Source organism: Halichoerus grypus, chromosome 6 (assembly GCF_964656455.1).
Source record: "Halichoerus grypus chromosome 6, mHalGry1.hap1.1, whole genome shotgun sequence".
NCBI lineage: Eukaryota > Metazoa > Chordata > Mammalia > Carnivora > Phocidae > Halichoerus > Halichoerus grypus.
Genome location: NC_135717.1, coordinates 16,609,145 through 16,624,851, shown reverse-complemented (window position 1 = coordinate 16,624,851; position 15,707 = coordinate 16,609,145). Strand labels below are relative to the sequence as shown.

The 15,707-nt window shown below is 51.3% G+C and overlaps 2 protein-coding genes across 4 annotated transcripts; one reads left to right on the top strand and one right to left on the bottom strand.

Moving 5' to 3' along the window:
• The first annotated feature begins 1,956 nt into the window (after positions 1 to 1,956).
• Positions 1,957 to 11,651, top strand: PHKG2 (phosphorylase kinase catalytic subunit gamma 2). 2 transcript variants are annotated; one of them, XM_036074287.2, is made up of 10 exons: positions 1,957 to 2,166; positions 2,568 to 2,680; positions 6,803 to 6,978; positions 7,254 to 7,308; positions 8,330 to 8,395; positions 8,479 to 8,642; positions 10,437 to 10,527; positions 10,627 to 10,780; positions 10,853 to 10,978; positions 11,085 to 11,651. In XM_036074287.2, exons 2-10 carry the CDS (start codon positions 2,586 to 2,588, stop codon positions 11,376 to 11,378), a joined length of 1,221 nt encoding a protein of 406 aa, XP_035930180.1. In that variant the 5' UTR covers positions 1,957 to 2,166; positions 2,568 to 2,585; the 3' UTR covers positions 11,379 to 11,651. The 2 variants fall into 2 exon arrangements, with proteins under 2 accessions (XP_035930180.1, XP_035930179.1); XM_036074286.2 differs by having other exon boundaries at positions 1,958 to 2,239.
• Positions 11,652 to 11,703: 52 nt separating this feature from the next.
• On the bottom strand, positions 11,704 to 15,453 carry CFAP119 (cilia and flagella associated protein 119). 2 transcript variants are annotated; one of them, XM_036074289.2, is made up of 9 exons: positions 15,101 to 15,450; positions 14,743 to 14,774; positions 14,275 to 14,340; positions 13,942 to 14,111; positions 13,311 to 13,381; positions 12,994 to 13,110; positions 12,842 to 12,911; positions 12,667 to 12,768; positions 11,704 to 11,939 (listed from the first exon to the last, which is right to left on the bottom strand). In XM_036074289.2, the coding sequence occupies exons 1-9, from the start codon at positions 15,302 to 15,304 to the stop codon at positions 11,761 to 11,763; spliced, it is 1,011 nt and encodes a 336-aa protein (XP_035930182.2). In that variant the 5' UTR covers positions 15,305 to 15,450; the 3' UTR covers positions 11,704 to 11,760. The 2 variants fall into 2 exon arrangements, with proteins under 2 accessions (XP_035930182.2, XP_035930184.2); XM_036074291.2 differs by lacking the exon at positions 12,667 to 12,768 and having other exon boundaries at positions 15,101 to 15,453.
• Between the last annotated feature and the right edge of the window lie 254 nt (positions 15,454 to 15,707).

Sequence of the window (15,707 nt, the reverse complement as noted above, 5' to 3'; positions counted from 1 at the left end):
TTTTTGTTTTTTTTTTAGGTCTCACTTTTTAAAAAATAGTAGAGAGAAAGGGAAAGAGAGCACAAGCAGGGGGAACAGCAGGCAGAGGGAGAAGCAGATTCCCCGCTGAGCAGGGAGCCCGATGTGGGACTCGATCCCAGGACCCCGGGATCATGACGTGAGCCGAAGGCAGGCACTTAACCGAGTCACGCAGACGACCTGGGTCTCACTATTTTTAAACTCAATTTTGAAAAAATTTCAAACCTACTGAACAATAAGAGAATGGTACAATGAACTCATGTGTGCTCTTCACCTAAGTTTATAATTTTTAACATTTCACCACATTGGTTTTACATCTAGAATATACATACTGGTATTGCAGAGCCATTGGAGAGTAAGCAGAAGGCCCTTCGTTCCTAAATTCTTATTTACAATTTTTAGTGTCAATATGATCTCAGATTGTTTTTTAGTTCAATTTGTTTTATCCATTACTGTCATCCTTCTTAAAATATTTGGTTGAGATGTAATTTACATGAAGTGCACAGATCTAAAGCGTGTGGGTTGGTGAATGTTTCGTATGATCCCAACTGTAATCACCACCTAGGTGAATAGAACATTTCTAGCACATCAGAAGGCTCCCTCATGTCCCTCTCAGTCTCATTCTTTTTGTTCCTGATTTTGACCCGTGGAAATCGCATCAACCTGGTTCTTGTGTCCTGATAAGTCCCCACACTTCTTCACTTGCTTTCTGGCACAAATTATTCCAGGCTCATCTTACACTTTCTCTGCTCCAGCCTGGGAAACTGGCCATTTCTCCCAAGGAGTCCTGGTTCCTTGAACTGGGGACTGTTACTTTGAAATCGGTATCTAGACTAGCTGTGCTCATTCTCCTGAGATGTTCCTGCTTCTAGGCCCTTTCAGAGGTTAGAGCTAGAAAATATCTAAGCTATTTTAAATTTGTGTTTAAAATCATACCTCCAGTTTCAATCAGTCATAAGGTTCTCTCTCTCCCCACCTCAAATTCCATAGTCCCACAGTAATAACCTTGGCTGCCAAATACATCAAATGTTTATTCATTTGCAAATATATATAAATATAAATATATATATTGCTCAATTTCTGAATAATTATCCCATTATACTACCAAACGATAAGCCTACTAAGTAAAGTTAAAGGTTTCTTTGCAATTATTTTGTCTTTAGATTGATGGTATAAAGTCAAAATACTCTGTTGGATTCGTTTTTCTTTTATGATTGTGATCCCAAAGTGACATTTCTAAGATAGTTGTTAGAAGGTTAAATGAATTCATTCTGTGCCTCTTTTGCTGGAACATAACTTCCACAAGGGTAAGGACTCCCTTCGCCCCCCTGCTGATAGTTTAGCGTTTAGACGCTCGGCAAATATTTATTTGAATGAGTAGGTGAATGCCAGGGTTGAGCTGTGCACTGAAAAGGCTTATGAAGTAAGTCGCTTCTGGCAATCTCTCACAACTCGGCAGGCTTAGAGTGTGATACTCCCCAAGGCTTACGGGAGGCGGTGGTGGAAGACTGGGAAAATATATAACCCTAGATGGTGAGCACGAGGGCTTTGGAGGTATTCAAGAATCGGAGCAGCCAGAGGACTAAGAAGCCACTTCTGGTTGACCGGCCGTGGTTCGTCTAAGTCCACACCAGCAGGCAAGTTGCGGTCCAAGCTGCGCGCTCCGAGCGTTTTAAGAGCTGAAGGCGGCCCCTCAAAGCACGCACTTTGGACCAGGCTGCCAATTTTAAAAAGAGCGGATTTGGACAGTGATGCTAGGAGGGGAATGAGGGAACCATGCCCAAGTCAGGGAACCGGAGGCGCAGCGAGTCCCGCGTCCTAGATACCTAGAGGCCACGCTTCTGGGTAAACCTAACTTCCGGGTCCCGTTCCTGGCCTCCAAGCCCACTAGTCAACAAGCTCCGCCCCTGCCGTCATCTGCAGATGCTTGCGCTAATTGGCTGCTTCTGAAGTCCCGCCCCAGCGTCTCAGCCTTAGGTAACTCCGAGCTCCAACGCCCGCGCCAGCCTCGGGACTCTCCGCTTCCTATTGGACTACCAATTTCCAATCGGAAGGGTATTTGAACCTCAGTCTTCACGCGGCGCTGGCCATTGGCGGACAGGATGGGGGCGGGGCCTGGGGTCGTTGCCGGCGCCGCCCGGGTGTAAGGTAAGGAACTAGAGGCGAACCCCGCGACACAGCTGCCTCGCGTCGACCCTGGCTTCTCTCTCCGCCCCCGCGGGTGAGCCTGCGCGAGACCCCGCGCCCCCTCCCAGCGCCCGCCCAAGTGCGCCTGCGCAGCAACAGCCACCTGCCAGTGTGCCCCTTCCCTTCTTCCTCCGCACCTTTTCCCTTCCCCTCCCCCGCCCCCTCCCTGCCCTGACACCCTTCACGCCCCCTAGGCCCTTTCGTAGGGTCTCCCCAGCCCTGATCCTTCCCCCACCCCGTCCCCATCCCTGAGGATCCTGGCGCCCCAGCCGCAAGGGCTGCGCCTCCGCGAGCCGCAATGTGCGTCCTCCCAGAGCCTGTGGGCCTCACTGCCCTCACTGCCCTCCGTTTCCTCCACACAGGCCCCCACCACCTTCAGAATGACGCTGGACGTGGGGCCGGAGGATGAGCTGCCCGACTGGGCCGCGGCCAAGGAGTTTTACCAGAAGTACGACCCTAAGGACGTCATTGGCAGGTGAGGCTTAAGCCAGGGAAACAGAGGTCCAGAGAGGTCGGGCCCTAGCCAGAATACAGTGTTCCATCTGAGGGCTGGATAGTTCTAAATGGGAACGAACAGTGGTTAGTGGAGGAACATTTGGTGACTAAACTCTTTCTCTGGGTCAATCCCCATTTCTTCCAAGTTCACTCATTTATGTGTTCAACAAACATAGTTAAAGCAACTATGGTCTGCCAGACACAAAGCTAAACACAGGGAGGGTAGAAGAGATGTTTATGCCTTGGAGGTGAAGTGACTGAAAGAGACACATGAGCATTCAAGTAGTATCAGGTTGTGGCATGGGGCTCAGAAAGCCACAGCTTTCCACAAGGGGTGATATTTGGGTCTTGAAGGATGAGTAGGAGTTCAGCATGCAGAGAATGGAAGGAAGGCCTCACCTGTAGAGACAGAGGCAGGCACACTTATTCATCCAAGGTTTCCTAAGCACATACAGTGTGCTGGGTGCAGTGTGCAAGGCACTGGGGATACACGCCCCACATGTTTTCTGTTCTCCTAGAGTTTGTATTCCAGTGGTAGAGACAGATGATAAAACACAAAAACAAGATAAAGGTCATCATCTGCTTGGGTGAGGGAATGAGAGTAATTAACGGGACTGAGACTTGAAGGATGGGAATGAACAAGATATATTTGGGGCAGAGGGAACAGCACATGCAAAGGCACAGGCAAGAAAGGGCCCATTCAAGTAATAGGCAGATGATCATGGTGACTAGAACGTAGTAAGCATGGGACAAGGTGGAGGAAATTAAGTTGGAGAGGTAAATAGAGGTTAGAGTATGTAGGGCCTTATGCCATGATAAAGAATTTCGATTTTATTCTAGTGAAACTGGTGGTTTAAAACAGGGCAGTTAACATGGTCTCATTTATATTTCTGTAATTTGGGGGCTAGGAACTTAGCCTTTCTATGCCCCAGTTTCACCATTTAGATTGGGAATAAAAATAGACCCTATCTTGTACGTTGCTGTGAGCGTGGGAAGAATTAGTATGATAGTCTTAGAACACTTCCTGGCACATGGTAAGTGGTCAACACAAGTGTGTTACTACATTTTAAAAAGATCACTCTGGCTCTTGTGTAGAAAATGGATAGGAGGGGGACAAGAATGGATGTGTAGAGACCAGTTAGGAAGCTGTTGATTGATTCAGGCAAGAGATGGTGATGGTTTAGGTTTGAATGGTGGTGGTAGAGATGGGGAGAAGTGGATAGATTGAGGTGATGATTTGAAGAGAGACTGATACAGATTTCCTGAGAGACCGGATATGGGCCATAAGAAGAAGGGAAGGAAACAAGAATAATGTCTAAGGTTTGGGTTTGAGCACCTGAGTACCATTTTCTGAAATGAAGAAGGCCAAGGAGGATCGGACTGCCGGGAGGGCCAAGCAAGTCAAGAGTTCAATTTTGGAGATGTGAACTTTGAGATCTCCAACTGGAGCTGCCAAGTAGGTACATGTGTCTGCAGCTTGAGAGAGAGCTGGACTAGAGCAATAAGTTTGGGAGACATTAGCATATACGTAGTAGCTGGTGAGAAGATACGTGGGGAGAGGTGAAAGGGGCCAAGCTCAGGCCTTGGGGCATGTCACCATTAGGGGGTTAGAAAAGGAGGAGTCAGCAAGGGAGACTAAGGAGAGAGCATCTGTGAGTTAGAAATAAAAACACAAAAAGAATGTGCTTCTAGAAGGTTGGCGTGGTCTGCTGTGATCAGTACTGCTGAGGCCAGGAAAGCAGAAAGGGCTATGACTATTAGATTTGTTCAGACTCCTTTCAGATATCATATGGAGATATTAAAAAGGCCTTTGGGATCAGGAATTCTGGAAAGGAATCAAGGTTTGAGGCAGTGCGGTGGGAGCCGTTTGTACAAATGGTACTTAAATCCCCCGGGACTGGATGGAGGTCATCAGGGAGAAAGAGTATCTGGAAAAGAAGAGAGCTGAGATCCAAGTCCTAAGCTGATGCAGGGTTTCAGGACCAGGTGAGGCTAGGAGAGCCCTTAGGGCAGAACAGTGGTTCCACTTCCACGGGGCGCAGAAAGATCAGTTTTGGAGAAAGCAGGTCAGGGGATAGGGTCCTTTATCATACCATTCCGGCATTACTGTAGTAGCATCATCCCCGGTCTCCATCTTTTCCCTGTGTTTCTCCTGCACAGTAAGTTACCTGCCCACTCTCACTAAATGAGTTCCCAGAGTACCAGTTTCTTTACGTATAAAGGTCTGAAGCCTTAAAAGAGCTTGCTGCATTCTAGAAATTGGTGATAAGTTATAAGTCACTGAAGCAAAGATTGAATAGCAGGACATAGCCAAAAATGAGGCTGAAAAGAAACCGAGACCATTTGGTAAAGGCCTTGAATGACAGGTGAAGGAACTGGGATTTGACTTCTATCTTACAAGGGAATAAGGAGACAGTATGGATAGAAACCAGTTTTGAGTGCCCTCCATAGTTAATAACTATATAAGGTTGAAATTATTAGGTCTCACTTAAAAAGAGCACAGTTGCTCTAGGGGTCCTGCTGAGGAATGAGGGAACACTTAGAACTTAGGGAATTTAAGCTGGAACGTTTTTAAGCAGGAAATGACATAATTGGGGCGGTCATAAGCTCATTCTGGAAGCAGTGTGGCGGATGGGTTGCGGTGGCTGAGGTTGGCAGCAGGGAGATCAGTGGGGAGGCAGTTATGGCTATGGGGGTGGAGTACTAGGAAACAGATTTGAGAAACAGAATGGAGTGGACTGGTTGGATGTGGTGGATTTTGAAGGAGAGGGAAAAGCCAAGAATCATACCAAGATTTCTAGTTAGGAGTCTGATCGAATGGTATTACCGTTAATGGAGATCAGGGAATTAAAACTGTGTAGTGGCCAAGAATAAGACAGTAGGAAGTGGTGAGCATTGTAGCAGCTGCAAGGTTCTTGTCCCACTTAAGATAGTAATTCAGAGGGGCGCCTGGGTGGCTCAGTCATGCCTTCGGCTCAGGTCATGATCCCAGGATCCTGGGATTGAGCCCTGCATCTGGCTCTCTGCTCCGCGGGAAGCCTGCTTCTCCCTCTCCCACTCCCCCTTGCTTGTGTTCTCTCTCTTGCTGTGTGTCTGTCAAATAAGTAAATAAAATCTTAAAAAAAAAAAAAAAGATAGGAATTCAGATTTGAAAAGAACAACTCACTGACCAAACAGAACACATCTGTGGGCTGTGTTTGGCTGGAGGGTCAGTGGTTTACATCTCTTGATGGAACCAGAGATGTGGGTGACAGGCATTCTAAGCAAAGGGAGTTATGTAAGGGCAAGGAAGCCGTGAAGGGCAGCCAGGGAACCAGCACAGGAAATGTGGTGTGAGATCCGATCTTGGAGAGATTTGTACTTAGCCTGAGGTACTTGTAGGGTCATAAGGAATTGGTGACAGATTCCAAGCAAGGAAATACCTGTCTAGGACTTTCTCTTCACCATGCCAAATGGGCTTTTCTGCTTCTACCTCATGTCTTTCGACATCTCTTCAAGATGTTGTTGTCCACATTTCAGAGCCGACAAAGCAAAGTTCAGAGACCTTATATCAGCGGGTCACTTGGAGGTTAATTAGTGGCACATATGGGGCCTACACCAAGGTCTCCTGATTCACAGCTTTGGGCTTCCAGTCAATGGTCTGATATTTATTTGGAGCCTCCTACACTTGAGGTATTGTAGGAGAACTTTGGGATTTGGAAGGGGTAATCAGGGAAGTGTTGAGTAAAATTTGGAGGGAGCCTTAGATCATTTCTTCCTGCTTTCTCCTTTTGGGGTTCCAGGAGGAGGGGCAGGTTCTGGGGCTCAGTGTGGAAAGGACCTGCCTAGGCTTCTCCATGCAGAGAATGGCAGAGATTGGATTCAAACCCAGGACCCCCCTGCCTTCCCTTTGAGCTTTGTGTTACACCTTGCTGGGTACCCAGGTTGCTTGCTGAGGCTACCGTGAAGCTACTGTAGGCCAGGTTGAGCCCTGGGAGGCTGCCTTGTTGTTCAGATGGGTCTTCAGAATATGGTGCAGTGGGTATGAGGATGGCAGGGCTCCATTCTGTGTGGAAATGAGAGAGCAGGAGGCCCTGACTCGTGTGCGGTCTGACTCTGGCAGAGGAGTGAGCTCCGTGGTACGCCGTTGTGTTCATCGAGCTACTGGCCATGAGTTTGCGGTGAAGATCATGGAGGTGACAGCTGAGCGACTGAGTCCTGAACAGCTAGAGGAGGTGCGAGAAGCCACGCGGCGAGAGACGCACATCCTTCGCCAGGTCGCCGGCCACCCCCACATCAGTGAGGCTGCATTCCCTGCTCCTGTTAGCTGACAGCCACCTCCTGCTGGCCCTGCCCACAGCCCAGTTCCCCCAACACTGCCTCCATGCCTCTGCTCCCTTCGTCATGGCTCCACTCCACCTCAAAGTGTGGCCAGCCTTTGGGTCCCTACTGCCTCCTTTTGGTTCTCCTTCCTTCCCAGTAACAGCCCACTGCCACCTCGGGGTGGAAAGCCCCTTTAACATGCATCCGCTCCTTTCCATCTCCGTATCTCTGCCTTTCTGCCTCTTTCCCAGTCACTCTCATCGATTCCTACGAGTCTTCTAGCTTCATGTTCCTGGTGTTTGACCTGTGAGTATCTCCCTGCCCTGATCTGAGAAGCCTCCTCCTTCTCCCCTCCATGCGTGGCCCCAGCCTGACAGCACAGTGGGCTAAGACTACCCCGCTCACACCTTCCTGTGTGCCCGAGGCTCGGGCCCCTCTCCCTAGGTGCCCTGATGAGGCAAGTTCTTCCAGAGTGTTCATGACCAGCCAATTAGAAAGGGTTTTCATGACCCTCGGGGTCACTGTTCCAGTCCCCCATGGTTATAAGATTAGGAGGGAATACTGAAGAGCTGACCACTTATCAACAGATTCTCGCTCCCTTGTCTCTTGCTGTTTAACACCCTACGTGGTGTTTGTCTCTGCCCATCAGTTCATTTCCTGGGTAGTCTGAATCCGAGTGTGAGATGTTCTACAATATAACGTAAACCAGTGCAAAGGTACTTCAAAAGAGAATGGTTTGAATAGCAAATATTTAAGAGACCCCTAGAAAAATTTCACAAAGTCTGCATACAGAATGACCCTCTGCAAAAGTTGGGGGGGGGAAGGTAGGAAGTATCTGTCACCTCATCGTGCAACTTTGCAGAACAATTATATGCCCCCAAACAACACCTGATTTCAAGGATTGTAGAGTTGCAATTATAAATTCAGTTTTTAAAGACAAGATAAAAATAAAGTCCTATTCAACTTTTTTGCTGTTATTAACTGTGAAATTTTGGTCCATGGTCTAAATAGATTCACTTTAAAAGGCCCTCTTTGAATATAATTAGTCTCAGATAATGAGGACCTCTTATAAATTATTGTTCCAAGAAGGCACGTATTTTGCTGACATAGCACCCTCCCTGCAGAGTGCCTATATTTTGACTGCCAACCCCCTGGGCCAAACTGCCCCTGGCATCCAGTTCACTCTTGGAGCACTCTAATCACTCAAGAAAAAACAAAGAGGACTCTCTCTTCACCGGTCTCTTCCATGGTATTTTCTGTGAGCACTGGCTTATTTTCTCCGCCCCCATGTAAGGTACACCTACCTCCCAACCCTCCTATCCCTTAGGATGCGGAAGGGAGAGCTGTTTGACTATCTCACAGAGAAGGTGGCCCTCTCAGAAAAGGAAACCAGGTAACGACTGAGCCTGCAGCCCGTGGGGTGATGAGGGGGCGGGGCGGGGTAGGGAGAAGCAGAGGAGACTGCGCCTCCCCCAGGTCCATCATGAGGTCTCTGCTGGAAGCAGTGAGCTTTCTCCATGCCAACAACATTGTTCACCGAGACCTGAAGCCCGAGAATATTCTCCTAGATGACAATATGCAGATCCGACTTTCAGACTTTGGGTTCTCCTGCCACTTGGAACCTGGCGAGAAGCTTCGAGGTGAGGGGGCTTGGTGCCCTAAGAGGCTTGGGAGGGAAGGAGACCCAGGCCTGAGGCCGGTTAGCTGGGTCTGACAGTCAAGTACCCAGGTACCAAGAAAAGGGGAGAAGTCAGTGAGCACTTGCCAGGTACCCTCTGGGTGCAAAGCCTCGTGTGCGTCTCAGAGTGGGCTTCCTGGTCTGGGCGGGGGAGGGGACAGAGCCGAGCGCGCAGGTCGTGGCACACAGCAGCAGGGGCCCATGCGAGGGGAAGCCGCCAGGGAGGAGCACCTGATTCCGCTGGAGGGCCCCACAGGGGCCCCACAGGGGACGGGGCTCCGGGGCTGGGCCTGGCCCCTGAGGAAGATGGCGGAGAGGGGCTAACAGGCCTCAGCTGTGTGTTTGGGTTTGGGTGCAGACAGGACCGCAGTGTGCTGCTTAGGTGCTAGGAAGAGCCCGCCGCGGCCGGACGGTGGTGCCCAGCTGCCGCACCCAGTGTTAATCCAGTTGTTGTGACAGAAATATTTTTAGTGCACATGGAAAACTTCACAAAGTTTGTGGACTCCTCAGAGCCGTTAACATCCTACTTTCTCTCCCTCAGCGGCTTTGCGTTGTGCTATTAACAGCTAACGTTCACTGGACCACACTAAGTCTTTATACAGCTGGGTTCTCTAGGTCCTCTCGACAGCTCTTTGAGATAGCATCTGGATCACCATTTTATAAATGGGCTTAAAGAGATAAGGGGACTTACCCACAGCCAGGTAGCTGGGACTTGAACTTGGACAGTCCGACTCCAGAGCTCATGTTCGTAATCTATGGACTTAACACGTTTGTCTTGCGGATGCTGTGCTTTGTTTCCCTTTGGGCTTCCCCATACACTTCTCCCCATTCTGGAACCATCTTTGCCCCTGCTCCACACCACCCTTGCCCTTGGCTTTAGGAATTCAGGTTTCCCTTTAAAGCTCCAGGTTGGGTTAGATCCCGTGCTTTCTCTTCTTGTATCTTCTCCCTTCAGGACACACCTCTTACTCTATTATTTCTTGTTTGCTTTCCGGTAGACAGCGTGGTAAGGGCACATCTAATTCACTGGCATCTAGTATGGTGCCTGGTACGTGGTGGGCATTCTTAAATACTTTTTATAGAAATGAATTTCCCGGGAGAGTCAGGCCTATTAAGATTTCCTGGAAGTATGCCACAGTTCGGCAATTGCCGGGATGGAAGAATTGGTGCCTGAAGTGGTAGAAGCAGCTACAAATAACACGCTCGGATCAAGTCATGGAGGGCTCTGTGCTGGAGCTAGACTTGAGCCTGAGGCCATATGGGGGGGTTGGCAGCCAGGGAAAGGTTTTAAATAAGGGACTTACCTAGTGTGTGCCTTAAGAAATCCCATATTCCCACTCATTCTCCTTGGGTTTGAGTGGTGATTCCACTACACAGAATAGCAATCACAGGAGGAGGAATCGATTTGGGCAGAAAGAAACAGAAGAGTGAAGATTTGTTTTCCGTGTGTATTATGTACGTAAAAATGTGACAAAAGGTTGTGTAAGGAGTGGGTGGGTGGGTTGGAGGTGGCAAAAGATATGGTGGGGTAGGACCTTGAAGTCAATCTCAAAATCAGGTTTTCCCAGGAAGGCCGCCAGGAACCTTGGGGCATACTTGAGTTGTTCAGCAGGGATAGGGGCTAGGTCAGCCCTTAGGGGAGGACGGGCAGGAACAGAATGGGAACACTTAACGGCCCTGGCAGGGTTGAGGCTCCAGCAGAGGTCTGGAGTTAGTTAGCTGGTGGCATCCATCAATCTCAGCCCTCTCTCCCCAGAGTTGTGTGGGACCCCAGGGTACCTAGCACCAGAGATCCTTAAATGCTCCATGGATGAAACCCACCCCGGCTACGGCAAGGAGGTCGACCTGTGAGTTTCTGGTCTCCCTACTTCCTTCCTCCTTTGTGTCCCATCTTTCAACACGTCTGCCTGGCACCTAGTCCTGCCTGACTCCGCTCTCTTTCCCAGCTGGGCCTGTGGGGTGATTTTGTTTACACTCCTGGCTGGCTCACCACCATTCTGGCACCGACGCCAGATCCTGATGTTACGCATGATCATGGAGGGCCAGTACCAGTTTAGTTCGCCCGAGTGGGATGACCGTTCCAACACCGTCAAAGACCTGGTGAGCTGGGGCCATGAGAGGGCTAGGAAGGAGGTCCAAGAGCTGCCTCTCATACTCTGGGGTTTCCCCTAGATCTCAAAGCTGCTCCAGGTGGATCCTGAGGAGCGCCTGACAGCTGAGCAAGCCCTCCAGCACCCCTTCTTTGAGCGCTGTGAAGGCAGCCAACCCTGGAACCTCACCCCCCGCCAGCGGTTCCGGGTAAGCCTGAGAGCATCAGGGTCTGGGCCTGCTCCTCTGTCCCGTGATCTTTCTCATGTGGTGGCTGCTCCACTGGAGCTCACACTGCCCGCCACCCCCCCCCCAGGTGGCAGTGTGGACCGTGCTTGCTGCTGGACGAGTGGCCTTAAGCACCCAGCGTGTCCGGCCACTGACCAAGAGCGCACTGCTGAGGGACCCTTACGCGCTGCGGCCAGTGCGGCGCCTCATCGACAGCTGTGCCTTCCGGCTCTACGGGCACTGGGTGAAGAAAGGTGAGCAACAGAACCGAGCCGCCCTCTTCCAGCACCAGCCCCCTGGGCCTTTTCCCATCTTGGGCCCTGAAGAGGAGGGGGACTCAGCTGCTATCACCGAGGAGGACGCCATGCTGGCACTGGGCTAGCACTTCGGCCCCGGGGAACCCCAGAGTGCAGGACTCTCCAGGAGGAGGATTTTTATCATTCCAGCCCTTCTGGGCTTTGGCCTCAGGCCCCCCCAGCCTGGCCAGGCCCACCACTGCTCATACTACCATAAAGACCAGCCGTGTACACCTGTCCCCACCAGCCAAGACTTTGGGATCGGAGCTGAGGGGGAAGGCAGCCGCGCGCAACAGCATGCCTGGCCTTGTCAATGCTGCCTCTGCTGCATTTGCAATAAAATCTGCACTCCGGAGGGAGCCAGTGCCCAGAGTGTGGTGTCCGGCTTTGGCAGGGGAGCCCAGAAGGTGCTCGGGGCGGGGATGGGGCTGCCCTGCCCCGGGCCTTTATTGGGGAAAATGCTGGAGGTCACTTGGTCTTGTTCTTGCCTTTGCCGGAAGGTAGCTGGAAGGGCCGCTCTAGTGTGGTCAACTTGCTGCTGAGCCTTTCCTCGCTGGCCTGGAGCCGCTCCTCCATCAGCTGTTGGAGCTGCCTCAGCTCCTTGTTCATCTGGGTCCTGATGTAGGCTTGCAGGATGGAGACGTGGCCTGCCGGGGGCAGGGAACAAGGGGCAGGTGAGCAGAGATGCTGTGGGGCTACACAAGTGGCAGGGTAGCTTCAGTTCAGGAAAGGCCAGCTAACCCTTCTATGGAGAGAGGCGGGGGGGGGGGGGGGTGGACTGGCCAGGCTGGACTCTCTGGGTTGCTGATCAGCAGATAAGTGACTTTACACAGGTGATTCCATCTTTGCATACCTCGGTTTTCTCCTGTGTACAGTGTAGATAGTGATAGCACCTAGTGCCTAGGCCTGAAGGAAGATTAAATGTAAAATGCTCAAAACAGGGCCTGCCTGGCACCACAGTATTGCCAAATGTGCGCTGGCTGTTACTGGTTTTTTAAATTTTTTTAAAGATTATTAGAGAGAGTGCGTGCACATGCGTACGAGCAGGAGGGACAGAAGGAGAGGGTGGGAGAATCTCAAGCAGACTCCGTGAGCTGTGAGCTCGTGACCTGAGCTGAAACCAAGAATCGGCTGCTTAACCCACTGCGCCACCCAGGTGCCCCCGTCATTGGTTTTATAATGATCCTTTCCTGGAGCTCCTGCTTCACCCCCAGCAGCTGCACTCTTATTACCTGTTTGTCATCTTGGACTTCTGCATAAGGAATCATTTGGAGAAAGGACACTGTGCCTAGAACAGACCTGAAGTCCTGATGTGGTCTAAACCCTTCATTTTATGCCTGCCCAAAGTCACGGGGGACCCTAACCCATCCTCACTTGGCTCTGGCTCTGGCTCTGGCTCTGGCTCTGGCAGGACCACTGTTTCTGGTTCCTCCTGCGGGGTGACTGCCTGCTCCTTCGCCTCCTCGCCGCCTTTCTCTGCAGGCCAGAAGCAGGAAGAGGCTTCAGCCCCAGCCCCAGCCCCAGCCCCGGCCCCAGCATTCTCCCTTACCTGTCTCATCTTCTGGCCAGAGCTTGGGTGGCTGTAGCCCCATGTAAGTCAAAGATAGATCCAGCCACACCTGGGAAGAGGGAGGAGGAGAGAGGCTAAGAGGAGGACATCTGCACTGAGTGAAAGGGGGAGATGAAGAGTGGCTTCCATACCTGGGGTGTGAAGACATATTTGTAGAGCTTGAAGTGGCGGAAGTAGGTGTTGACCACATAATCTGCCAGGGCCAGCAGCTGTTCCTCCCTAAAGAGGTTGATACTGAAGGGGGGCCGCTGTGGGGATGAGTGGGAGTTAGAGGACTGACCACCTTCAGGAACCCTGACCTTTTCTCCAAGTGCCCAGCCGTTTAGGAGCAGGGAGTACCCCCTGCAGCCTTCAGAGGAAGATGAGGGTGATGAGTGTGAGAGAGGACAGGAGACTGGGCTAGACCTTATCTGTGGGAGACTGAAGATCCCGTTTCAGGGGAACTGACCTTGACTCCGTGGCAAAAAAGGACACTGGTGAAGTAGCGGTAACATTCCTCCACGTTGCCCAAGGGGGTTGCTGGGAGGGAAAGCAAGATGTGACAAGTTAGTCCCCTCCCGGATAATCATTCATTTCAGTCACTCACCAGTTACTTACTGAGCATGAGCTTTGGAAATTAACAGATCTAAGTTTAAGTCCTTACTTGTTTCATTAACTCACTCAACAGATAGTACTGCAATGCACTGTTCTAGGCACTGAACAAGACAGACGAGGTCCTGCCCTTAAGTGACATACAATAAAACAAGAAATATGTGATTTCAGCTCTTGTTAAACATTCTGCAGGAAATCAGTTCCAGGAATGAAGTGGGAGGTGGAGGAGGAGCGATTTCATTGAGCACTGTTTTTATATTTACGTATATTACCTACAGTATTTCTCAGAACAATCTCATAAAGTTGGTGCTGTCACCACACAAGTTGTCACACACAAGTTACTGTGTGGGTGTCATTACAATAGTGCTTGTAATGACAGAACAAAGATTCCAGGTGGTAATCCATTACTTGCTTCCTGGGGTCACTTGTGCCATCCCAGCCTCCACTGTCCCCTGGGCTCAAACCCTTTGGTAGCCGCCGCCTCTCACCAACACAGGCCTTGTGAAGATCTTGGAGCAGGGCACAAGCTGCCGATGTCTGTTCCAGTGAGAAGCCGTGCTGGCGGCAGAAGAGGAGTGCGTGGGAGAAGAGGTCCAGGGTGATGGCATCCCGCAGGCTTTGCTCAGGACAGCTTAGCCCCAAGAGCTCAGCTAGCACCCTTGGGAGGGACACAGGAAGACAGGCCTGAGCCAGCCCCCCTTTACCACCCCACACTGGTGCACCACGTGCTCTGGAGCTGGGCATTCCTGCCTTCCCCGCCCAGCCCCCTTAGCCTTCCCCAGGAGCCAGCTCTTCTGCTCTTCCCTGTCCCACCCCCATACTCCCTCATCTCCTCAGTGTTGGCTGTCTTCTCCAGCCTGTGCATGGAATGGATGTCCAGGTACTTCCTGTTATAAGAAAAGAGGAGAAAAGGTGTTGGTGGCCATCAGGCATTCGTCTCATGAGAAGGCTGTGATGGCTAGAGCACCGGACTGGGAACCAGGAGACCTGAGTTTGAGGGTTAGCCCTTCCACTACCCTCTCTGGGCAAGTCACTTCCTCTCTGGGTGTAATTTTCTCCATCTTTAAATAAGGGATATGGCTTAAAGGAACTCTCACGATCCTCTTCATTTATAAAGCTGAGGATTAGGAAACTTGAGTTCTTGTCTCTGCCACTCCCCAGGTGGCTTCAGTGTCTCCGTTTATACAATGCTCCATAGCAGTCGATATTGCATTTACATCCTTAGTCTTCTTCCCACCCTCCCTCTTTGGACTGGGGAGGCAGGAAACCCCAAGATTCTTCACACTCACCACATGCAGATCCGGGGCTGGGGCAACGGGGGCTGCGGAGAGAAAACGGAATGGGCAGGCGGAGCTGTGCCATCCCTGGCCCCAGTCCCTGACCCATCCGGAATCTCCAGCTGGCCTGAGAACCTGCTAACTTGCCTTGTCATTTTAAGGATTATGTACGAGCAACACTGGCAGGCTAGGCTTCAATAGGCCCTAAGTACTATTCATGAGCATTTAACAATCGGAGTCACACACCCTGCCTCTTCACCAAGGCACCCAGGAAATGTCTTGAACGTTAATAAACATAACGACGGGTGACGCCCTGCCGGGGAGCCCTTTTATAAACATTCATGAGCGGACCACTCTGTCCCGCCCTCACCGGGAACAGGTTGGCTGCAGGATCTTCATCCGCTTCTATCGAGGCCGCAGTTCTGGACTCGGTCCGCACACCTGTTACCATCCGCGTGACGGACCCATCCACTGAGCTAAGGTCCTTCTGGTGTTCCCGCTGCAGTTCTGAGGGCTGTTCAAGCTCCGACTGTATCTTCAGTGCCATGAATTGGCTGGACTTCTGGCGGATCATCTCGTCGCTCTTCCTAGCCGCGGCTCACCACAGGCTGTGCCCCTCCTGGGTCCTGGGAATGCCGGTTCTTGGGCCTCGACTGTCAAGCCCTCCCTCCAGCGACGCCTCACCCAATCTACGACGCAGAGAGGCCTCGTGCAGCCAATCCGCGGGGGGCGTCTCCCTCCGTCTCAACGGCGACGGTTGCTAAGGGAGCTCGTGGAGGGAGGGAACAAGTGTAGGACGCTCGCCAATCAGTGAGAAGAGAATGCGCATGCGCAATAAGCTTCAAGTACCGCCCCCGTGCCGTCGTTTCAAAGTGGCTAACAGGAGGCAGGCGATTCCCTCAGGGCTGGAGGATGTGAGTGTGGTGTCAGTTGCCACGGGAACTGTCTGCTGGCCAATCACCGAGAGAAAGAGATGG